Source organism: Bacillus rossius, chromosome 12 (assembly GCF_032445375.1).
Source record: "Bacillus rossius redtenbacheri isolate Brsri chromosome 12, Brsri_v3, whole genome shotgun sequence".
NCBI lineage: Eukaryota > Metazoa > Arthropoda > Insecta > Phasmatodea > Bacillidae > Bacillus > Bacillus rossius.
In genome coordinates, this window is record NC_086339.1 from 3869603 (window position 1) to 3895523 (window position 25921).

General features: G+C 38.1%; 2 protein-coding genes across 3 annotated transcripts in view; one reads left to right on the top strand and one right to left on the bottom strand.

Moving 5' to 3' along the window:
• Positions 1-25921, top strand: part of LOC134537388 (dynein light chain Tctex-type 1) — a 250492-nt gene that overhangs the window by 92783 nt on the left and 131788 nt on the right. The window lies entirely within an intron of this gene.
• LOC134537387 (uncharacterized) lies at positions 16518-19451 on the bottom strand. The gene is made up of 2 exons (XM_063377755.1): positions 19210-19451; positions 16518-18531 (listed from the first exon to the last, which is right to left on the bottom strand). The coding sequence occupies exon 2, from the start codon at positions 18513-18515 to the stop codon at positions 16638-16640; it is 1878 nt and encodes a 625-aa protein (XP_063233825.1). The 5' UTR covers positions 18516-18531; positions 19210-19451; the 3' UTR covers positions 16518-16637.

Sequence of the window (25921 nt, forward strand, 5' to 3'; positions counted from 1 at the left end):
TGTTGTATATTTTTTATGTTATAATGTGTTTATTTTTACATGTTAATTGGTATGTGTTTATTTCTATGAGTTTTGTGTGTTGGTGTTTTTAGTTTTGTGTAATGTGTTTTGTGTTGTCTGTTGTGTAGTGTGGTGGGGTGTATGTAGTGAATTTGGTGTGTGGTGTGATTGGTGTTTTGTGGTGTAATGTGGTGTGTAGTGTGTAGAATGATGTGTTAAGTGTGTGGTGTTTGCTGTGGTGTTGGATGTGGAGTGTGATTTGGTGTGTGTTTTGATTTGTGTGTTTTGTGTTATGTGTGTATGTTTTGTGTTGTATGTTTTAAGTGTTGTGTTTTTTGCAATTTATGTTTTTTATGTGTTGTTTGTTTTATGTTTTGTATGTTTTATGTGTTATGTGATTAAGTGTTCTGTGTTTTATGTTTTATGTTTTGTGTGTTTTATATTTTGTGTGTTTTATGTTTTGTGTGTTTTATGTTTTGTGTGTTTTATGTTTTGTGTGTTTTATGTTTTGTGTGTTGTGTGTTTTATGTTTTGTGTTATATGTGTTGTGTGTTTTATAAGTTGTGTTTTTATGTGTTGTATGTTTTATGTGTTGTGTATTTAATGTGTGTTGTGTTTATTGCGATTAATTGTTTGTGATTTATTTGTTTTGTTATAAAGGTGTTTTGTGTTTTATGTGTTTTGTTTTGTATGTGTTTTGTGTTGTATGTGTTTTGTGTTGTATGTGTTTTGTGTTGTATGTGTTTTGTGTTGTATGTGTTTTGTGTTGTATGTGTTTTGTGTTGTATGTGTTTTGTGTTGAATGTGTTTTGTGTTGTATGTGTTTTGTGATTATGTGTTTTGTGACTATGTGTTTGTGATTTATGTGTTTGTGTTTTAGGTGTTTTGTGATTTATGTGTTTTGTGTTTTATATGTTTTGTTTTATGGGTTAGGTGTTGTGCATTTTATGTTGTGTGTTTTATGTTGTGTGTTTTATGTGTTGCATGTTTTATGCATTGTGTGTTATATGTGTTGTATGTTGATGTTTTAAGTGTTATGTTGATTTGGGTTTTGTGTTGTCTGATGTGTAGTTGTGTAGGGGTGTATGTAGTGAATTTGGTGTTTGGTGTGGTGAGTGTTTCGTGGTGTGATGTGGTGTTGGATGATGTGTGTGATGTATATGTGTTTTTGTTTTGTGTTTTGTGGTGTGTGTTTGGTGTTTAGTGTTGTGTGTTTTGTATTTTATGTGTTTATGTGGTGTTCTTATGTGTTGTGAAATATGCGTTGTGTGTTTTATGTGTTTTGTAGGTTGATGTTTTAAGTGTTGGGTAATGTGTTATGTGTTTTTTTGTGTTTTTGTTTTATGTTTATGTGATTTAATGTTATTTGTTTATGTGCTGTGTTTTGTGTTTTATGTGTTTTGAATTGTATGTGTTTGTGTTCTATGTTTTTGTGTTCTATGTTTTTGTGTTTTATGTGGTATGTGTTTTATGTGTTTTATGTTGTATGTGTTTTATGTAGTTTGTGTGTTGGTGTTTTTAGTGTTGTAATGCATTATGTGTTGTCTTTTGCGTAGTGTGGTGGGGTGTATTTAGTGAATTAGGTGTGTGCGGGTGAGTGTTTTGTGGTGTTATGTGTGTGGTGTGTGGACTGATGTATGATGTGGTGTGTGGTTTTTGCTGTGGTGTTTGATTTTTTTTGTTTCGTGTTGTGTGATGTGATGTGTTTTGCATTTTGTGTGTTGTGTGTTTTATGTGTTGTGTGTTTTATGAGTTGCATGTTTTATGTGTTGTTTTTTATGTGTTGTGTGTTGGTGTTTTTAGTGTTATGTTGATATGAGTATTGTTTTGTCTGATGTGTAGTGTGTGGGGTGTATGTAGTGAATTTGGTGTGGGGTGTGGTAAATGTTTGGTGTTGTGATGTGGTGTGGGGACTGATGTATAATGTAATGTGTGGTCTTTGCTGTGGTGTTGGATGTGGTGTGTGTTTGTTTTGTGTATTGTGGCGTGTGTTTGGCGTTTTGTGTTGTTTGTTTTGTGTTATTTGTTTTGTGTTATGTGTTTTGTGAATTGTGTTTGTATGTTTTGTGTGTTCTTTGTGTTGTGTTTTATGTGTGTTTTTTGTTTAATTGTTCTGTTTTTTATGTTTTACTGTGTTTTATGTATTATGTGTTGGTGTTTCTAGTGTTGTGTATTGTGTTTATTGTCTTTTGTTTTTATTGTCTTTAATGTTTTTTGTGTGTTATGTGTTTGTGTTTAATGTATTATGTGTTTGTGATTTATGTGTTTTGTGTTGCATTTGGTTTGTGTTGTATGTTTTTTATGTTGTATGTGTTTATTTGTATGTGTTTTATGTGTTTTGTGTGTTTTTGTTTTTATTATTGTGTGTTGTGTTTCACGTTGTCGTTGTGTAGTGTGGTGGAGAGTGTGGTGAATTGGGTGTGTGGTGTGGTGAGTGTTTTGTGGTGTAATGTGGTGTGTAGTGTGTGAACTGATGTGTTGAGTGTGTGTTGTTTGCTGTGGTGTTGAATGTGGTGTTTGATGTGGTGCGTGTTTTGGTTTGTGGGTTTTGTGTTATTTTTGTATGTTTTGTGTTTGGTTTCTGGTGTGTGTTTTGCATTTTATGTGTTTTATGTTGTTTGTGTGTTGGTGTTTTTAGTGTTGTAATGTGTTGTGTTTTATGTGTGTTGTGTGTTTTGTGTTGTGTTTTTTATGTTTTGTGTGTTGTGTGTTGTGTGTTTTTGTGTTGTGTGATTTTTGTGTTGTGTGTTTTTGTGCGGTGTTTTTATGTGGTATATGTGTTGTGTGTTTTAAGTGTTGTGTGTTTTTAGTTTTGTGTGTTTTATGTGTTGTGTGTTTAATGTATTGTGTTGATTTATGTTGTGTTATTTATGTGTTTGGTGTATTATGTGTTGTGTGTTTGTGTTTTTGTTTAATTGTTCTGTGTTTTGTGTTTTATGTAATATGTGTTTGTGTTTATATTGTTGTGTGATGCGTTTTTTGTGTGTTTGTGTTTTTAATTTTGTGTAAAGTGTTTTTTATGTTTGTGTTTAATGATTTTGTGTTTTATGTGTTTGTGTTTTATGTGTTTTGTGATTTATGTTTTTTTGTGATTTGTTTTTTGTGTTGTATGTGTTTTGTTTTGTATGTTTTAATGTGTTGTATATGTTTTGTGTTGTATATGTTTTGTGTTGTATGTCCTTTGTGTTGTATGTGCTTTGTGTTGTATGTGCTTTGTGTTGTATGTGCTTTGTGTTGTATGTGCTTTGTGTTGTACATGTTTTGTGTTGTACATGTTTTGTGTTGTATGTGATTTGTGTTGTATGTGTTAATTGTTGTATGTGTTTTATGTTGTATGTGTTTTATGTTGTATGTGTTTTATGTTGTATGTGTTTTGTGTGTTGGTGTATTTAATGTTGTGTAATGCATTTTGTGTTGTCTTTTGCGTAGTGTGGTGGGGAGTATTTAGTGAAGTTGGTGTGTGGTGCTCTGAGTGTTTTGTGGTATGATGTGGTCTGTGGTGTGTGGACTGATGCTTGGTATGGTGTGTGTTTTTTTGCTGTGGTGTTGGATGTGGTGTGTAATGTGGTGGAGTTTTGTTTTGTGTGTTTTGTGTTACGTGTGTGTGTTTTGTGTGTTTTTTGTTCAATTGTTTAATTGTTCTATGTTTTACTGTGTTTTATGTATTATGTGTTGGTGTTTTTAGTGTTGTGTAATGCGTTTTATGTTTATGCTGTTTTGTTATTTTTGTTTTTTTATGTGTGTGTTTGTTTTATGTGTTTGTGTTTTATGTGTTTGTGTTTTATGTGTAATTTGTTTTATGTGTTTGTGTTTTGTGTTGTATGTGTTTGTGATTTATGTATTTTGTGTTGTATGTGTTTTGTGTTGTATTTTTATGTTGTGTGTGTTTTATGTGTTTTGTTTTTTTGTGTTTTTATTTTTGTGTAAAGTGTTTTGTGTTGTCTGTTGTGTCGTGTGGTGTGTGTAGTGAATTTGGTGTGTGGTGTGTTGAGTGTTTAAGGTGTGATGTTGTGTGTAGTGTGTGGACTGATGTGTTAAGTGTGTGGTGTTTGCTGTGGTGTTTGATGTGGTGTGTGTGTTTTGGTTTGTGTGTTTTGCATTACATGTGTGTGTTTTTTTTCTGGTGTGTGTTTTGCATTTTATGTGTTTTATGTGTTTTATGTGCTGTGTGTTTTATGTTTTTTATGTGCTGTGTGTTTTATGTTTTTTATGTGTTATGTGTTTTATGTGTTGTGTGTTTAAGTGTTTTTTGTTTAACTGTTCTGTGATTTGTGTTGTATGTGCTTTATGTTTTAGTGTTGTGTAATGCATTTTGTGTTTTGTGTGTTCATTTTTTATGTGTTTAGTTTTATGTGTTTGTGATTTATGTGTTTGTGTTTTATGTTTATATGTTTTATGTGTTAAATTTTTTTATGTGATTTGAGTTGTATATGTTTTGTGTTGTATGTGTTTTGTGTTGTAATTGTTTTGTGTTGTAATTGTTTTGTGTTGTATGTGTTTTATGTTGTATGTGTTTTGTGTGTTGGTGGTTTTAGTGTTGTGTAATGTGTTTTGTGTTTTCTGTTGTGTAGTGTGGTGGGTTATATGTAGTGAATTTGGTGTGTGGTGTGGTGTTGTGAGTGTTTTGTGTTGGGATGTGGTTTGTGGACTGATGCTTGGTATGGTGTGCGGTGTTTACTGTGCTGTTGGATGTGGTGTGTGATGTGGCGTGTGTTTGGTGTTATGTGTTTTGTGTTTCGTGTTGTGTGTTTAGTGGTGTGTGTTTTACATTTTAGTGTTTTGTGTGTTGTGTGTTATATGTGTTGTGTGTTATTTGTGTTGTGTGTTTTAGGTGTTGTTGTGATGTGCGTTTTGTGTGTGTTGTGGTGAATGGAATTTGGTATGATGTGTGTTGTGTGGTGTGACTTTGTAGTGTGCGGAGTGTGGTGTGATATTGTGTTGTGAGGTGTGTATTTTGTGGTGTGTATTTTGTTTTCGTGTATATTGTTTTTGTATTTTATAGATTTTGTGTTGTGTGTTTTATGTGCTTGGTGGTTTTTGTGTTTCGTGATTTGTTTTATGTATAATGAGTTTTCTGTTGTGGTTTTGAGTTTTGTGTTGCGTGTGTTTTTTGTTGTTTTGTGTGTGTTTTCTGTTCTGTTATCTGTGGTTTGTGGTTGTGTGTTTTTGTGATGTGTTTTGCATTTTTTTATGTGTTGTGTGTTTTATGTGTTGTGTGGGTTTGATTTGTGTTTTTATGTATTGGGTGTATTATGTATTGTGTGTATTATGTGTTGTGTGTATTATGTGTTGTGTGTATTATGTGCTGTATGTAGTATGTGTTTTATGTGTTTTTTTGTTTTACGTTTTATGGGTTTTATGTTTAATGTGTTTTATGTTTAATGTGATTTATGTTTAATGTGTTTGTTTTATATGTGTTTGTTATATATGTGTTTGTTATATATGTGTTTGTTTTATATGTGTTTGTATTATATGTGTTTGTATTATATGTGTTTGTATTATATGTGTTTGTATTATATGTGTTTTATGTGTTTTGTTATTTATGTGTGTTGTTGTATGTGTTTTGTGTTGTGTGGTGTGTTTAGTGTTGTGTTTTTGTGGTGTGTTTTTTTCTGAAGTGTTTTGCATTTTGGATTTGTGTTATGTGTTTTAAGTGTTGTTTGTTTTATGTGTTGTGTGTTTTATGAGTTGCATGTTTTATGTGTTGTTTTTTTATGTGTTGTGTGTTGGTGTTTTTAGTGTTATGTTGATATGAGTATTGTTTTGTCTGATGTGTAGTGTGTGGGGTGTATGTAGTGAATTTGGTGTGGGGTGTGGTGAGTGTTTGGTGTTGTGATGTGGTGTGGGGACTGATGTATAATGTGATGTGTGGTCTTTGCTGTGGTGTTGGATGTGGTGTGTGTTTGTTTTGTGTATTGTGGCGTGTGTTTGGCGTTTTGTGTTGTTTGTTTTGTGTTGTGTGTTTTGTGAATTGTGTTTGTATGTTTTGTGTGTTATTTGTGTTGTGTTTTATGTGTGTTTTTTGTTTAATTGTTCTGTTTTTTATGTTTTACTGTGTTTTATGTATTATGTGTTGGTGTTTCTAGTGTTGTGTATTGTGTTTATCGTCTTTTGTTTTTATTGTCTTTAATGTTTTTTGTGTGTTATGTGTTTGTGTTTAATGTATTATATGTTTTTATGTGTTTGTGATTTATGTGTTTTGTGTTATATTTGGTTTGTGTTGTATGTTTTTTATGTTGTATGTGTTTATTTGTATGTGTTTTATGTGTTTTTGTTTTTATTATTGTGTGTTGTGTTTCACATTGTCGTTGTGTAGTGTGGTGGGGAGTGTGGTGAATTTGGTGTGTGGTGTGGTGAGTGTTTTGTGGTGTAATGTGGTGTGTAGTGTGTGACTGATGTGTTGAGTGTGTGGTGTTTGCTGTGGTGTTGGATGTGGTGTTTGATGTGGTGTGTGTTTTGGTTTGTGGGTTTTGTGTTATTTTTGTGTGTTTTGTGTTTGTTTTCTGGTGTGTGTTTTGCATTTTATGTGTATTATGTGTTGTGTGTTTTATGTGTTTTGTTTTTTATGTGTTGTGTATATAAGTGTTTTTTTGTTTATTTGTTCTGTGATTTGTGTTGTATGTGCTTTATGTTTTAGTGTTTTTAGTGTTGTGTAATGCGTTTTGTTTTGTGTGTTTTGTTTTTTATGTGTTTATGTTTTGTGTGTTTGTGATTTATGTGTTTGCGTTTTATGTTTTATATGTTTTTATGTGTAAAATGTTTAATGTGATTTGTGTTGTATATGTTTTGTGTTGGTGCTTTTAGTGTTATGTTGATTTGCATTTTGTGTTGTCTGTTGTGTAGTTTGTTGGGGTGTTTGTAGTGAATTTGGTGTGTGGTGTGGTGAGTGTTTTGTGGTGTGTGGACTGATGTGTGATGTGGTGTGTGGTTTTTGATGTGTTGTGTGTTTTAAGTGTTTTGTGTTTTTTGTGGTTTATGTTTTGGTGTTTTAGTGTTGTGAAATGTGTTTTGTGTTGTCTGTTGTGTAGTGTGGTGGTGTGTATGTAGTGAGTTTTGGTGTGTTGTGTGGTGAATGTTATGTGGTGTGTGGTGTGTGGACTTATGTGTTTTGTGGTGTGTGGTGTGAGGAGTGATGTGTGATGTGGTGTTAGATGTGGTGTGTGTATTGTGGTGTGTGTTTTGTGTTTCGTGTTGTGTGTTTTGCATTTTATGTGTTTTGTGTTGTGTGTTGTGTGATTTATAGGTTTGTGTTTAATGTGTTGTGTGATTTATGTGTTTTGTAATTTATGTGTTGTGTGATTTATGTGTTGTGTGTTTTATGTGTTGTGTGTTTGGTGTTTTTTGTGTCAAGTGTGTGTGTTGTGTGTTTTGTTTTGTGTTTTTGGTGTTTTGTGGTTTATGTTTTTGTTATGCGTTTTGTGTTTTGTGTGTGTCGTTTTGTGTGTTTGTGTGTATGTTTTGCGGTGAATGGAATGTGGTGTTTGTTGTGTGGAGTGTGATTTGGTGTGTGTTGTGTGGAGTGTGTTGTGTGTAGTGGTGTGTTGATTGGGGTGTGTTGAGCTGGGTGTGTTGAGTTGATTGTGTTGTGTGGAATGTGGTGTTATGTGGTGTGTGTTTTGTGGTGAATGGAATGTGGTGTTTGTTAAGTTGTGGATGGTGTGTTTTGTGTGTGTTTATTGTGTTGTGTGTAGTGTGTTTTTTTGTGTAGTTTGTATTGTGTTTTGTTTTTTAGGTGTTTTTTGTTGTAGTGTGTTTTTTGTTGTGAGTTTAATTGTTTGTTGTGTTTTTTGTGATATTTGTTTTGTTTCATATTGTTTTTGTTTTGTGTTTTTGTTTAATGCATTTTGTGTGTTGTGTTTTTGTGTTTTGTGTGTTTTGTGTTTTTTGTATTTTGTGATGTGTGTTTTGTGTTAAGTGTGTCATGTGTGTTTTTTATGTTGTGTGGTTTGTGTTGTGTGTTGTGTAGTATATGTTGTGAGTAGTGAGTTTTGATGTGTCCTGTGGTGTGCTTTTGGTGTTTTTTGTGTGTGTTCGGTTTTTGTTTATGTTTTATGTTATGTGTTTTTGTGTTGTGTGTGTTATGTTTTTTGTATATGATGTGTGTTTTGTTGGTTTTTGAAATTTTTTTTTGTGTGTGTTATGCTTTGTGTTATGTGTTTTTTATATGGTTTCTGTTGTGTGTTGTGTAGTATGTGTTGTATGGTGTGGTGTGTGTAGTGAATTTTGGTGTGTGATGTGGTGTGTTTTGTGGTTTGTGCTTGTGTGTTTTGTGTTATATGTTTTTTTGTTTTGAGTTGTGTGTGTTATGTATTTTGCATTGAAATTTGTTTCTTGTTTAGAGTTTTTGTGTTATGTGTGTTTTTTGTGTTGTGTTGATTGTGTTTTGTGTTTAAGGTGTTGTGTGTTTTGCTGTTTGTTTTGTGGTGTCTGTTTTGTGTTGTGTTTTGTGGTGTCTGTTTTGTTATGATTGTGTTTTGTGTTGTGGTGTGTGTGTGTTTTGCATGTTGTGGTGTGTATTTTATGTATTGTTTTGTCTGTGTTTGTTTTATATTTTTTTTGTGTGTATTGTGATATGTGTTTTATGTATTTTGAGTTATGGGTTTTGTGTTTTCTGTGTGTTTTAGGTTATTTGTGTTGTACGTTTTAGTTGTTTGTTTGGTTGTGTGTTGTGTGTTTTAGTTGTTGTTTGTGATGTGTGTTTTGTGTTGTGTTTGGTGTGTGTGTTTGACGCTCCTTTGATGTTCGAAGGCGTTCGTAACAACTGCCAAAACTCATCCCATAATTAATGGGATGTGGAATACCCGTTAAGTTAAGTCTACCTACTGATCTAATACAAAATGTATTTGTGACTGGTATATCCATACGAACATAAAAAAATATTTACTAAGGACTACTGAACTTATTTCAAAGTGCTTAAATTTTTTTACTGGATTTTTTTATTATAACTACGTAACTATCATTTTTGTGCAAATGCATAGAATGGTTTTGATGTAATAAGTTTAACCGTTTAAAATTTATTATATTAATGCCATTAATAAGTTCAACAGTTTACAAAAGAAAAGCTCAAGACTCTATGTGAAAATTCATAGAATAACATTTCCTAGCTTCCTATGAACAGAACCGACCTTACAGTGAATGGCATAAGAATTTAAAATAGTTTTAATTTATTGAAAGCTGCATTGCTAGAGACCGGAAGATATAGCGGTTTCCTCTCGCGATAGGCTGAAATTCAAATACATATATGTACTACTTATGCTTAGAGACCTGAAAAATTCGCGGGTTCAATGCCCTGTAGGATGAACTCCACAGTTCTACGTACACTCGGTCAAATGCCACCCACTCATTGGCTGCTGTCGTGTGAGACGTCCCAGCGTAGCAGCCTGTGATTCGATAAAGCTTTGGTTGGGCGTTTCTCATTGGCCCAGAGTCATCCAGGTGAATTGTGAGCCAATAGCAGAGGCCGCACTGAGGTAAAACTATTTGTATATTAGCCTATCGCGAAATGAATTCGCGAATTTTTCCGGTCTCTACTTATGCTGCTTCTGCTGTTGGCTCACAGTTAATCTGGAGGTCACTGATCCAATCACAAACACTAAACAAAAGAAGCAACCAATCACAAGCTACCCTGTTGACGTCTCACAAGTCGGCAGCCAATGAACGGTGGTATTTGCCACCGTGTCTACAGAGGTCTTAAAGAGTCTTTCCCAGAGGACACTGGACCGACGAATCTTTCCGGTCCCCAGCTATTGCACCTTGCGTAGTTCATAAACAGGTACTCTAAAATGAGGTTGTTCAATAGTTTGCATCTTACGTTCTTGCGTAGTTTATAAGCCAGGTCTAAGGCCCGTCATATATGTGACACGTAAACGGAGATGGACCCTTGCGGATTAACTCGGCAGTGCTGAGCTCTCCCGTTTACGTCTAGAAGCCGATTACTTGGCTGCAGCTCTTCCGTTTACGTTGCTACGTGCGACCAACAGAAGCCTACTACTTGGCTGCGGTGGTAGCCCTGTTTGTTCGTTTTCTAAATGGGTTTTTAAAAAAATTGTTTTCCAGTACAAGGACGCCCAAAGCGAAGGGGGGAGAGAACTCCCGCGCGCCCGTGCAGCAGAGGAGAGACTGCGGCGTGGTTCGGCCGGCCGCCGCCAGGATGCGCGCGTGTCGCTCCGCGGAGCGTGACAGACGGGCGGGCCCAACTGACGTGACGTGACGTGACGTGCGTGGACTAGCGATGAGGAGCGTGCTGCGCAGTAGAGACCTATGTGGCTCCATCCAGGGGCGTATCCAGGGGGGGGGGGGTTTAGGGGTTCAACCCCCCCCCCCCCCCCCTTAGCACCAAATCTTTAATTAATTTCTTGTTCACCACTCAAACAAATTTCATATTAAAATTAATAAAAAATTTACCATTACAATATTTAAATTTAAGAACCGAAAACTGCTAAAATAGCACTATGTTACACCTTAAAATCCAAATTCTCCCGGGGGAGAACACCCGGACCCCCGCTTTAATACGGAGGGGGGATGCTTCTTAACACCCCCCATACACAAATCCTGGCTACGCCACTGGCTCCATCCATCGAAATAGTCAATCGAAATTGTCACTCGCCAAAACAAACATTGAAAAACACACACGTCACAGATGGACACGATTTTCACAGTCCTGAAATCAGGGATTGATATCTGAACGCCTATTAGACTGAAACAAGGTATATACCCCGCTACCAGCGGTTTTTGCCAAGATCCCTAGCTGGTAATAGTTGTTTGCTCACCCTTGGTGGATGGTTTTTTTTTTTCTTTTTTTTTTCAAAATTTTGTTTATTTCTTCCTTTGCGTAGTATGAAAAGTGAAAATATCATAAAAGCTTTGGAAAGTAAGGTGTGGAGCATGTTTGGTAGCCCGGGACAGATTGTGTCGGACAATGCCACTTATTTTACTAGTAAAAATTTTTAAGTCATATGCCTCCATTGGGGTATCAAACATATCACTACCAGTCCTTATTACCCGAATCCTAATTTAGTGGAAAGAATGAACAAAAATATCAAGATCGGTCTTACTATTTTTCTACAACGCAATCATCGTTTTAAGTGGGATAGTATCATCCATATTTTAAATTTGGCTTTCAATATGACTGTGTAATTTACGCCGTCAGAAATATTTTTGGGGAGAAACGTACCGCATCCTTTACTTAACTGCTGGGGTTTGCATCCGAAATGTTTGAGTACTCAAAGTCCTCGTCTGCAGGAAAAAATGTGGGGCGAAGCAGCTGATAATTTGCAAAAAATCTAAAAATAAAATAAGTATATATTATAACAAAGGACGGGTGAATGATGAATTTAAGATAGGAGATGAAGTTTTATGTAAGCAATTTGTACTAAGTAATAAAGCTATGTACAAAACTGCGAAGTTAGAATATGATTATGATGGACCTTTCAAGATCATAAAGTTTTTGGGACCTGTAACCGCTCTGTTGCAAGACGTCGAAAGGCCTAATAAGATTTAAAAAAGGGGCCCATTTAAGCCACATAAAGAAATTTGTAAGGCGGGACCTAAATTCCTGATTTATTTTTGGGTACGTCTTGTTGGATCGAAGTGTCCAAGTTAATTTATCGATCCTAACTGTTGGACTACACCATTTCAATTTTTGCTAATATCATGTTTTTGGACTGATGTACTAAAATTTGGATTTTTTTTTGTCTTAGCTTTTAAGATTTACCTGCTAATATGCAGTTATTTGTAGTGCTATCTAGTCATATCTTCTATGTGCTTTGTGATGTTAAGGTTTTCTAATCTTTTATATTTTTCTTAATCTTAACGTTTCCTATTTGCATATTTTTTTCTAGGTATCTTTTGAGCTAAGCAAAACATATTTTTAGTTACTAAATTTGTAAACGTTATGTTTGTCTCACTTATCAATTTGGCGTTTATCTTTAGCTAATTTATCTACCAAAGTTTTTTTTTGTTAGGGGTTGTTGTGGCCACCAGGCCACAATTATTATTTATATTTTATTTTGGCTATTCTGATTTTTCTCAATTATTTCAATTTTAAATTACCGTTTTAATCTTTAAAACTAAGTCGCAGTATTTTTAATTGTTTAATTTTTATGAATAATTCTTTTATTTATTATTCATTGTTTTGGTTTGATTCAGTTTCTTTAATACTGTACATCGATATTGGTTCTATGGCCGGCTACTGGGCGCGGTATCGTCGCTTCCCGGTCTGACGTCACCAGCCCCATAGTGCGGGAGTGGGGAGTGAGCTGTGAGCCTCGGGGAGCGATGGACTGCGAGTCGCCGCCGACGCACGTGCGGTGGAATTACGCCGCGGGCAGAGGTGTATAATGCTTCGACACAGCGCCAGGCAGTCCGTGCCTGGGTTGGCATGGATGGGGCCGTACCTCCAGCTGGTACGGAAGGAAGTGCCTCGCAAGAGAATACTTCGATAAGGTAAAGAGGCGACACGCAGTATTGTTCGGATTTGGCGCAAAAACTAAATTTTGGAAGCGTAGTATACCTGTTACATGCCAGCGCGAGCGTTAGCAACGAGTAGCGTCCAATATTCCAAGCACATGCGCGTGGTATTCTTGCTATGCAGCGAAGTAAACAGTGTGAGCGTCGTGAAATTTGCTGAAATACGTACTGGTTGTTTTATTTTATTGTTCTATTTTATTTTATAATATTCATTATTTCATTTACTTGTTTTTTTTTCAGTTTGATTTGATACAATAAATAAATAAGAAACAAATTAAGAAAATAATAAATATTTAAAAAATGAACAAACTTAAATTAAATTTTTGAATTTATTATTAAATTTATTTATTTTCTTTTAAAATATTAAATAATCAATAATAAATATTTAAAATTAAGAATCTTATAATATTTAGTACAAATTATGTCAAATTTATTTATTTAATTTTTCAAATTTAAACTGAACTTTATTGACTGTGTTGACTATCTTTTTCCAGCCCTTTTATTATTTTATTGTATTTAATTATTTGCATGCAATTAAAAACTATTTTTTTAATGATGCCAAAGAAGTATAACTTCTCACGCGCGTACCTAAGTACACGCGCCCATTTTTTTTTTATGTTTCCGTCGTACAGTGAGAGGACCTTCAGTTAGGAGTGCTCCGGAAACAGTTTGGAGATCGGCTCCGGGCCTTGGAAGAAACGACGCTGCGAGCGGAAAGACTACGTGTTATGAACCAACGCACGGAGGAAGACCTGAACGAGATCGGACTCGTCACATCTGGGAAGCGCCTCGACGACTTCTTCATTTGCTAAGTCGTTTGCTGAGATCGTCACAGGGAGGGAGAGATATGTCCGCGACGCCTCACACACACACTTTTTTTTTTTGACGTGACAACGTCTAATAAATCGATGAACACCGGCTGCACGCACAAAAAAGTGTCCCGTTACGAAAATTGTTCCTTTACGCTGTGTCCCGTTACGCTCATTGTACGCTTGCGCCGCATCTATCTCTCTTCCACTCGACTGTTTATGAAGTGAAGTGAAAAGTTAGTGTGGTTTTCATAGCTTATTACAACAAAAATTTCGGCAATAAAGGTTAATTATTCTTGCATTTTAAAAATATGATACTAGTATAGTTTCAAGTATTTATTCTTTTATTATTAAAATAAAAATTATTCAATTTTATTCATAAAAGTATGCAATCATTTCATCAATGTTTTGTTATGACGTTGTCACGTTAAACTATCGTCCGTAAACCGACTTTACAAACAACCAATTTTTTTTTTACCCCCTGCAAGAGTTGTGAAAGTGAAAATAAACAGATGACATTCCGGCGAACCGGGGGGGGGGGGGGGGGGGGGGAAGAGTCTCGAGGAAGAGTTCTGGGATGGCACTGCCCTCGACTGTCTCTCCCGCGGAGAAGATAGCGGGAACTGCTCTTCCGGGAGGTGGGGAGGGTTGCCCACCCCCGCGTGGCCTAGTGATGGGGGTGGGGGGTGCCATCAGGGATCACCCCGTGCGTCGAGAAGGGCAGCCATTGGCCCGCCAGAAGCCACACCGGGGTTCACCGCAGACCCAACAACCCCCCCATCGCGAGGTCCCCAGTCCGCGAGCTGTCGCAGGTCTCGGCGAGTCTTCCGTCCAAGGCCGCCGGTCACCGACCCACACGGTTAGAAACCACAGCAAATTTACAGAAATCTCAACGAAGAGTCAACCCACGAGATAAACGAGGACCTCTTCGTAATCTCGAATAACTGGATCCTCGTGGAAACTAACTGCACCGAGTTCCGACTTAACGACTTGTGTGTCACGTTGCAAACACACGCTGGACGAAAAAAATAAAAGTTTTTGCTTAGCCTCAAAATGTTTTTGAATGCTTCGATACTATCATATGATTATTATTGTTGATTCATGTTCAGCGTGGGTAACTAAAACCCCGTAAACTTAAAAAAAGATAAACGTAAATTAACGAATATCCTGTTCGTATATTTGAGGTGAAAATATCTAACAGTTCGTTCAGGCTGGCCTCAGGGAATCACTACACGCCTCATGATTACGAGTGAAATGAAATCTACAATTTAATTGATAAATTTACTTTTATTTGCACTCATTAATTCAAATATTTTTATTACTTTAACGAATATATTATTTTAACTATAACTTTTATACGTTTGCTATTTAACTTCTTCTCATCTGTGTTATTCTGTTAAGGATAGGACGATGATAGGTAAAGTAGGAAACGAATGGGAGTGTTTCACGTTTAATGTGCCTCGAAAAAGTCAAATCGATGGTTGTTCCAATCGAGTGGAAGAGAGATAGATGCGGCGCAAGCGTACAATGAGCGTAACGGGACAGAGCGTAACTGGACAATGTGCGTAACGGGACAATGAGTCATCCTTTTTCGTGCGTGCAGCCGGCGTTCATCGATTTATTAGACGTTGTCACGTCAATAATTAGCTCATTCTCATGTAATTTCAATAATTAAATAATGTTTTTTAAACAAATGATATCTGTGATATTGCTGATACGAAGCTAATTTGCTTGCACTTACGTCCTACCGCCAACAAAATTGCTTAAATTCGGGGGGGGGGGGGGGGAAATCAGAATAAGGATTATTATTCGTGACCGTGACAAGACCAAACACAACACAAATGGGTCCACTGGATAATTAAATTTTTTTGTGAATCGTCCCCACTCCCCAAAAGTTTTGCCGCTTCTAATTTATGAATTATTTTGAGGAATGAGATCGGCTTTATTGTATGAGTCGGGCGCGTGCAGTTAACAAGAAGTAACGAAAACAAAACTGGCCGATTGTGGAAGGTGGTTCCTAAAGTTGTTCATGAAACTGTGCACTGTGGGATTGAAACCTGTCTGGGAGCCTAAGTCCCAAAAACAGGCGTAACAAAACACTAGCAAAACTGAAATTAATCCATTCTGCTGTGGATATAAATTGATGAGGCGTGTGGGAGTAATTACAAATACGTGAAAAACTGTTAAATCAAATTAAAACAAATAGTTATCAATATTCTGTTGCAATTTATTCCAACAGTATAATCAAATGGTTCTCAGATAATTTGATAGTGATGACAAACAGCAACGGTACGACAACACGTTTACAATTGTGTAAATGGTTATGTACATTTATTAAAAAATACACAAAAACGATATAACCCATATTAATACTATGTCGACATTTACGTTAAATACTAGACATAAAAATAAAAATAGGCACTCATGGGGACTGCCGACAGAAGTGAAAACTTAAAAATTTGGAATAATTGACTGTGTTATATATATTTTTTTAATATTTTTAATTAATTATAGCCTGAATAATTAATTTTTTTCATAATTTGTAAATTGAAATTATTAACGTTAGTCTGGTTTTCACATCTATTGGCATTCCGAACAATATATATATATATATTTTTTTTTTGAATTGATAAAATATAGCTATAGAAGAAAAACATTTGACACATGAAAATTGTTTCAGTTAAATGAAAATTTATTTTATTCATACGTTTTCCCCCCCCATCCAAAAATCGTTCACTTCAAAAATATACATAACTGTAACAATGCTAAATGTTGTGCACATATGAGAGGTACAATAAGCAAATCACGGCTACAACCACAACATTTACGGTAAAGTTTTCAACGACGAAAAAAACTGTCTTCTCGGAACTCTTACATTCGGCAATAATAAAAGTTCTTTAAGAACCACAACGAGATTTTTTGACGTGATAACGTCTTATAAATCGATTAACGCCGGCTGCACGCACGAAAAATTGTCACGTTCCGCCTGAGCCGAGCGCGCAAGAACCGGCCAAACCACCGTGCGAGAAAATCTTCCATAATATCAAACAGGTCAAGGCGGGCTTTTTAACTAATCGTTCGTGATTATATTTCAACAAATTATTTGAATTAAATTTGCAAAAAAAACTGTAAATAAATTTTGAAAATTAAAAAAAAAATATGCAATTTTTCATCAGTGTTTTCTTATGACGTTATCATGTAAAATTATCGTCCGTAAACCGACTTTACAGACAAACTTCCTTTTTTTTTATAGTTTTAGTTTTGTTGTATTAATTGATCTTTTCATAATAACTTCATTGGAGTTTGCGTTTGATAGACATTCTGGTAATAACTGGTGCAGTTGCAGCGTGTATATGTTTGTCAGTGTCTCGCAGTCTGGAGTGTGGAATGTGCGCGCGCCGCAGACGTGAGCACTTCGAGCAGCAGCGCCAGGGAGCCGAGGCACAGGCCCGACGCCAGGCCACAGAAGGGGATGAGCAGGTGCGTGAAGGTGATGACGCGCGCGGCGCCGCCGCGACGCCCCAGCAGGGACGCCCTCTCGCCGGCCGCGGTGTAGTCGCGCCTCCACTTGGGCACGAATCCGGCCTCCAGCATGCGCATGGCGACGGCGTTGAAGCGCGCGAGGAAGGGGCTGTTGGGCGTCATGACCCAGTGGCTCATGGGGTACACGAAGAAGCACCCATCGACGACGTGGAGCTTGGGCTCGCCATCGTCCTCCCGGTAGCGCGGCAGCGTCGTCGCGTGCAGCGCCATGACGCGGCTCATCCACCGGCTGATGTTCCCGTGGGTGGCCACCACGTCCAGGGCCTCGCGCTCGTCCGTGATGAGCACCGGGTCGCTCAGGAACACCTGCATGGCCTTGCCGCTGACGTCGAAGTCGCCCGCCATCTCCGTCAGGTCGGACAAGGACATGAACATGCATTGCTTGAGGCCCGAGTCCAGGAGCTCGTCCACGTCGCTGATGTCCGGGTGGTAGTGCGTGGAGAACAGGTAGCCAGTCAGCGCGCCCTGGTAGCTGTTCATGACCACAAGGTAGCAGAGCGTGGCCGCCAGGACGAGCGTCCTCTGAGGTGCCGCGCGGGGCATCTTCAGGCACGCTCCGCTCGCGGCCAGACGGACAGACTCCAGCAGCGCGCTGGGACCCGCGGACAACCGCCAGCAGGAGCCGACCACGAGGAACGTCACCGAGTAGAGGCCCCACAGCCCGTAGGAGAGTGGCATCACTATGTTCATGTACCTGGGGATCTGCTTCGCTTTCGGCACGATGCCCGTCAGGCACATCCACTCGTGCGGGTACGTGTACCACCTGAGCATGCCCCACATGTACGAGGCCTCGTCGGCGTACAGCGTCCTCGAGTGCTCCAGGTCGGTGACGAAGATGGAGCTGACGGGAGGTATGGGGTTCGCGGTGCCGTTGAGCTTCTTCACGGCGGCGCAGGTCACCGAGAAGGCCGGGCCCGAGTAGCTGACCTCTCCGTCCTCGTCGTACGAGACGTCTACCAGCTCGTGGACGGGACTCGTGCTGACGTCGAACACGAAGCCGTTGGTGTCGAGGAGTTTCTGCGGGTAAACGTCGAGACTTCCTCTCCTTCCTTCTGGTCCGACTTCGAACCTGGAGAATGTGTCGTTGAACGGATTGTAGGACGTCACGCTCAAGCGCCTCTCTGGAGGATCAGCCGCTCCAGAAGAATACACCGCAGCGACGTTCAGCATGTTGAACGAGTTCCAGCAGTCCTTGAGTGCTCCGAGCACATGCGGTGGATCCTGTGCCAGGACCTCTGTCAGGACCAGGAGGAAGCGAGCTTGAGGATTCCAAAAAGGCAGGCTGGTCGAGTTGTACCCCGGCAGACAGTCTCCGCCCAACCTCTTAGCCAAGAGAACATAGCCCACAGCACTCTCTGTGGTGTCTAGTCTGCTGAAAGTGTAACTGCGCGAGTACTTTGTCACATCGCCGTCGAAATTCGCTAGCGATAAAACTGGCACAGATGTGACAGAGTATATGTGAGTCATCATTTCATCTATTGCGGGGTCGTGCGAAACATCTTCTTTGTGCAACGCGAGGAAATAAAGTTTTCTGGAGAAGTACCGAGCCAAGATGTTTTCTACCGCTGACTTCATCTGTGTCCGCAGGAGATACGACGCATCTTCTGATGGTAATGACAACATCGGCATCCCCGTCGTGCATTTCGGCAAAATCAAAATGATGAAAAAATTCTGAAGACTCCATGCCAAAAACATTATCTTCGTTCAGCGTCTGAAACATAAATAATTGTAAGGATATGAATATGTATATATAACACTGATGTAAAGGAATGTGCACACATTTATGCCAATACAAAATTACTTAATCTTTCTAGAAGCTAAGTTTAGGTTTTTAACATTTAAATATGAAATATTATTTTCACTTAGGTGAATTGGGAAAGAAAAATTAAAATTTTTTCTATAAAAAGCAATAATGAAATATTTCAGACAATGATCTCTTTTATAGTTCGCAAATGCAGCTCTTGCATTTGTAGACCAAATGAAAACCTTAACAAAAGAAAAAAGAAAGAAATGGATCTTAAAATGTAGGTAAACTATTGATTAATCTTTTTTGTAAGCAAGCAGTGAAATACTATAATATGGTTCTGGGTGTGGTAAGGGTTATATGTTTCACTAAGAACAAAACTATTTACAGAAACACAATTAGTCAGATATTGGTAGTAGTTGTTTTTTATACCTTTAATTCCAAATGTTTATAATTTTTTGTTACGTTTTAGTTAAAATTAGGTTTTCTCTGGAATGCGTATATAGGCGTGCAAAGTCTCCAGATTTTGTGAAAAAATTATTAGTTTTTGAGAGTATAACTTAAAAGATAATTATACAACATTTGAAAATAGTTCATAGAAGTTATATTTGTAATTATTCTAGAGAAATACGAATTTTTGCCTACCTGTTCGGTTATTATCTTCCAGAATTCTTCCTGTTGAACATTTCTGCTCGTGTTCGAAAAGTTCAGTACATTTACGTATAGTTCATTTATCCCAAAACTCAACGAACTGGCGGAGTACGATGCGTAGTAAGTGATAAATTCACCGCCAGTTGCCGAAATGTTCGGTTATAAGCTGATGGACCCAAGGATCCAGAATGTTCCACCAAGTGCTTGCACCAAGCGAAAGCGGCTTGCTGTCTGAATATCCAACCAACCAGAACACAGCATAAAAATTATTCGTGCGATTTGTTTCGTTTCCATGGCGATTAATGGCACTCAGTTACTTAACATTAATGTTCGCTACGTTCGGTCTCATGAGCTACAGACGCAATCGTGAATCGTGTTAGAGGTAATATATAGCATTTTTACTCCATTATACAAGCTGTTGGGCTGAATGTGTTTCTGTTCTGTATTTTACCTTCGCTTATGTCTACAACACAGCACGCGACACTCACAAAAAGCGGATATGATTTCAACTGTGCACACAAGCACAATTCTTTTAAAATGTCAAACTCTTTTATTATCTCTTATTGCCTGTCTCCCAGTTTACTTCAAGTGGTAAGATATTGGTCAAAGCTCTTTGGGCGCATTCTGTGTTCTCGTAAAAGTGCACTTTCAAATAATGTATGTTAGTTTAAGAGTAATCAGTGACTGCCAGATACGATTTTTAAAGTTATGTTTTTTAGGCGCGTTATAAAAAAAATAAGAGTGAATTTTTTATGATGCGCGCGCACAAAGCAAAAAAAAATATTACACAGGAAAAAAAAGCTGCATAAAAAAACGCGTGTAACTCGAAACATGTGATATAGAAGAAACTTCTTTGGCAATTTAAAACTCGTCTGAAAAGTATTCGTAAGGGCAGAGACAGAGAGAGAAAAGAGATATAGAGAGAAAGAAGACAATTTCCTAAAAATAACACACTTTTTTTTTGCTTTCGTTTATTTTTAAAGTATTTAAGAATCATAATGTTTTTTTTGTATTTATAATAAATTTTATTAAAATGAGTATAAATTAATAAACACGAATTGAAAATTATTACTCACATCAATATCACTGCTTAGGATATCAACAATTTGATTAATTAATAAGATTTTATTCACTGTTGAAATACTCACACCATAAAGAAAAACTGTATGTTACTGTTTCTTCAAACCATTCTGCCATTTTGAACACGTCGAATCTCTGAACGAAATATGAAATTCATAACAGGTGGCGCTATCTATGCGGGAAAATGCAGGGTATGTCTCGACAGTGCTCTCTACGCTGCTGGTTGAACAAGGAGGAACGCGAGCGCGCTGGAGGCAAAATTAGAATTCAAGGCATTCGCAGCTGACTGTATAGGATACCTATATCTATTTTCTGAAACAAGCGCATGGTACGCACTCTATCTGTCTTATTCTTTTGTTCATCTATCTCTCTCGGTCATATTATTTTTTTGGAGCGGGCGACGAATCATCTCAAAAAGAGGAGAACGAAAACGAGCCCAGCAGCGTATATAGCATAGTGCTCTGTACTTTTCGTGTCAAAAACGTTTCACAACAATGTTTCACGAAAACTTTGCATTAAAATTTTGCCTGGAAATTTTTTTCTCTCCGTGCGTCAAAAGAAGATTCACTTGAAAAAAAAAACGACATACAAATCAAATTGATACATGTACTTTTAAATTTTATACTTTAATAATTTATATTGAATACTAATCCATACCATAATTTTTTTTGTTCGTATTAGTGATAGAAATTGAGCTTAAACATGTTCAAATGTATGACAGGTTCCTTTTAAGCTTCTATTGTCGCTGGCAGGGAGTGTCTGTGGAAGGTTTAGTAGTCTCATAGGAGTGTTTGTGAGGTTATTTTCTCGTGTGTATAACGTATTTGCATTTGAATTATAAGTTATAACATTATTTAATAAATATTAATAAATTACAATAAACATTCAGCGTGTTAATTGAATTTCATTATTAACTAAAATTAATCTAGATTATTTTACTAGATTAAATAATTAATTTTATACATGTGTTTATAGTAAAAAAAAATTACGTTGCTCGAAATAAATTAAGATTCTTTTTGACGTGACAACGTCTAATAAATCGATGAACGCCGGCTGCATGCACGAAAAAGTGCCCCGTTACGCACATTGTCCCGTTTCGCTGTGTCCCGTCACGCTCATTTTATATTGCTCTTTGCTAACACGTTCCTCCTAACATTGCTGCAGAGTCCGTGGCGAAAATATATTATTTTTGACTGCATCTTGGTGTTGGGTAAACCATTTTACTTCACATCATCCTTGAAACACTCCCTTTCGTTTCCTACTTTTCCTATCATCGTCCTATCCTTAACAGAATAACACAGATGGGAAGAAGTTAAATAGCAAACATGTATAAAAGTTAAAGTTAAAATAATCTCTTCGTTAAAGTAATAAACATATTTGAACTAAAGAGTGCAAATAAAAGTAAATTTATCATTTAAATTGTATATTTCATTTCACTCCTTCTTTGTATCCATAGAAAATAGTGATAATTCAATAAAATGATTCAATTTTATTCATAAAAGTATGCAATCATTTCATCAATGTTTTGTTATGACGTTGTCACGTTAAACTATCGTCCGTAAACAAACTTTACAGACAACCAATTTTTGTTTTGTTTAGGGGGCGGTGGTTACAGATCTTAAGGCTAGATGATTTCCAAAATTACTGACTTTTTCAAAACATTCCCCCTCTCGTGCTCCAGATATCGCGTAGCAACTCTACGGACCGGTATAATTGAACAGACCCTGCAGCTACGTGATCATTGTTGACACGGGTTGTATTCGTGGCGGCGCCGCGACAGCGGGACTTGAATCTGAATATTAAATTGCCATCCCGCAGGCAAACGCGACTCGCAGTTCTCCAAACAAACACAGCGTCGCCGTGTGACACTGTTGGAGTGCAGCCCCCCACCCCCCTCCCAGGGGCAAGACTAACTGCGAAGGGAAGCCTTCATTTCACAGACGAGAGAGCCACACCCGAAGTTCCCCGAAGTACACGCTCGCTTTTTTTTTTCTTCCGATCTATCTCATTGTACAAACCGGCGTGGCATTAAATTTTGCGGTCGATTAGGATAGGTTAGCTACATTACAAATACTTTAAAAAACATTGTGGATGGTTGGTTATATTAGGTAAGTATTAGCTACATTAAAAATACTGTAAAATCATTTTATTGGTTGCTTAGCAAATAATTTTTTTAATAAGTAGCTATCCAGCGCTAGGAAACCGTTTACATGATTTCACAGTATCTTTAATGTAGCTATCCTGACCAAAATCAACCGTCCACAATGTTTTAAAGTATTTATAATGTAGCTAACCTAACCTTTTACAATGAAAAAAAAAAAACCGAAGATACACGATCGGGCGTTTGGCTCTCTCGTCTGTGAAAATAAGACTTGCCAACTGCGAACTGGGTCGCGGATACCGACATGCGGAACGGTCGTTAGCTTTTTTTGAAGTGAAAACTTCTATAGGAAGGTTCGGATAGGGAGTAAATTCATGTAAGTCGTCATCGACATGGTCACGTGACGTGCTCATTTTTATTTATATTTCAAGGATATAACTTAATTTATTATATTTTTAAAGATACAAGTTTTTAATTTTATCTTTATTTTCCAAGGAAAATTTTAACGTTAATGTGTGATACATATTGCGAGTATTGGATAATTTTTTTTTAGTAGGTAGTTAAGTTGAGGTTATGTTTTTTTTCTTTTGTTTAATTATTCACGACGTGATGTTATTCAAATGTCAGGTTATTGATTTATTAGAGATAATGTTAATTATTTGTACATTTAAGTTCATAATTTTGTATTCTTTCAATGAAAAAACTTCATTTCTTCTAGTTTCAAAGTTATTATCGGTAGGAGCAAAACTTATGGGTTCGCGTCACCGACATGCTAGTGATATAATACCAAAATCAGGGGCGTAGCCAGGATTTTATTTTGGGGGGGGGGGGGGGGGAGGATAAAACATTTGGCTATTCACCCACCCCCTTTACGAAGCGGGGGGGTCCGGGGGTCCTCCCCCGGAAAAATTTGGATTTTTACGTGCAAAATGGTGCTATTTTAGCAGTTTTCATAATATAACATTGAATATTGTTCTGCTGTAAACATTATTGAATTTGAATATTAAAATAACACAAATTACAAACTCAACTCAGGTAAAAAAAAACCTTCCTCACATTTCGGGGGGGGGGGGGGGGGGGGATGGATCCCTATGATCCCCCCCCCCTTCCCTACGCCCCTGACCAAAATCATCATTTCATATTACACATTTAAAAACAAAAGTTTCACCGCTATCCAAACTTTCCTATAGTTTTCACTTCAATATGGATCTTGTGAAAATAATGTCGGACGTATAAGGTATATCGTGATCCTACTTGCAAACACCACGAAGATTTTAAGAATTGCTAAGTCTGTCCAGTAACGTGGAATGCTTGCTTGCGCCTCTGGGGCGATGCGATGGTAGTTGTGAGGGAACCTTTACATGTCGGTATCTGAAGGCCTCCTGCGCGCAATGTGGAGGCCCGAATGGCGGGTTGTTATCGCTGCCCGTGGCGTGCGGAGGCCGGACTTTCAGCACGGTGTGGGGGGGGAGGGGGGAATGAGGATGTCCAGTCAGACCTCTGGAGTCAAGGTCAGCCTCGGCACATGTCTCTCTTTGACTAGGAACACACTTCCTCGCGAGTGTTCTCTCTCCCTTCCACTCCGTACCTGCACGCACATGGATGACAGCCTCTCTCGTGTTTGCGGATTTAAATCCTTCCTCCCTCCCCCCCTTCCTACCCTTCCACAAAGGTCAGGCGAGGTCGCAGGTCACCCCTACCCCCCTCCCCTGGTTGACGTCACTTCCGCGCCGTTGCGGGGCCGGTGTTTGAACAGTAGTTCACGAGCAAGCCGCCGCGCGCTCTCTGTCTTGCGAGACTTTTCCCAACGTTCCGGCCGAATAAAATAAACATGCCCTTCAAACGTTTTTAGTGTAGTTTTTTTTTACCTCCCCCTCCTGAAGTTTCTGCGGCAGTAAAAAAATGAACAGAATGCTGAAAGCATACTCTTAAGGAAATAAGCTGCGTGTAGTTCTACTCCTTGCGTCCCACCGAACAGCAGTGAGCCAGCCTCTTTACCGGCCGTTGTTCTTCTGTTCACAAGAGAGAGAAAAAAAACATTTTTGCTCGCGCCACTGAATATTTGATGAAATTAAAATAATGCGCGTTCTTTGTACTATAGGATTGTTTGTGATAGCAGAACTAAACCGTAATTGCTTACCACGAAACTAAACGTTCCACGGGGTGGATTTCAACCAATTTTTTTTCCTGGAGGTCAATACATAAAATTTTTTTTAAAACTCCATTTTAATACAATTTTTGAAACTAATACATAATAATTTTATAATAAATAATACCTTATTTTGCATTGAACGAGAGTATTTTTGGTAAAATATGTTTATATATACGTATACACCTATATATACACAATGAAATTACTCATTATATTTGTTGCATAAAGTAGACCACCGGGTTGTGTTTTTTTTTTCAAGTCTTTTTCGCTTTTATCTGAGACTGTTCTCGAGGACAGCTGCAATGGGCAGCTGACGGAGGATCGAAAGGACACAAGTTCATCCGTCACACCGCCGAAAACAGGGATTATGGTCGCCGCCTGAAAGTCCCGTAGAGGATCAGTGGCGCTCAAGTAGAGGCGGCGAGTCGCTGGATGCTCCGGCCGGCATAGCCCTTAGCATCCGTGACCTTGGACCTTGTGCACGGACACACGTCTAGCCAGGGGTGTATGTGTGTCAGTGAGGCGGGATGATGAGCGCGACGCTCGCTGGTGCTTCTAGCGCGGTGTCTCCTCTGGACTGGCGCGCAGTCTTCTCGTCGTCACAGGATAACTGTGGAATTTGAGCCGTGACCATAACATTATATGGCCGAGAAATGAAGATAAAGGTGTAATGCAAGTCCCTTAAGTGCTTTCAAAAATCTGTACTGGTTGTTTTACGCCTAAAGATTACTCTGAAAACATAAGTTTTACCCATTTTAACTCTTCTAAAGATACAGTTTAAAATCTTAATACGAGATCAAAAGTACTTTTCGGCCCTCAGCGAACACTTAAATCCTTTTCGTAAGCAGACCTCCACTCGGATATCTCGAGTAGTTTTGAAATCGCGTTGTTTTCCCTGAAGCTCTGCTCACCGTGTGTGTGCCCGGGTAGGCGGCACATATCTCCTCGCTGCAGGGCTGAGCTCGTATTGAGACGCACCGTCTACTGGGTTGTGTGGGTTTATGGTTTTTATGAATTGGCGTTCGAATATAAAACAAACACAATAAAACTGAGTTTTTAAAAAAATGTTTTGTTCCTAAGAATCCTGCAGGAAAAACGAATCGGCGCCAATCCTTCAGTACTGTGCACCAGTGGACATTCGTGCTTCAAACCTCATCGCGTCAGGCCAGGACCTTCGAAAGTTCTAGCTCAGGAGCTGAAGAGGCCTGTACATACTCGCGAGTCAATAGTTTATTTTTTTTATAGTTTTGACAAGTCAAGTATCACCTGTTGAGCAAGATACTCACTCGTGTAAATTATTACACAATCCCACCACCAACAGTTGGGTGGTTCAAACGCTTCCAGCTGTTGGAGCTCTTTCGTAAACACTGCTA

Excerpts from the sequence above, each read along its gene's own strand:
- LOC134537387 (XM_063377755.1), bottom strand. The coding sequence starts at position 18,515 with ATGTTTTTGGCATGGAGTCTTCAGAATTTTTTCATCATTTTGATTTTG.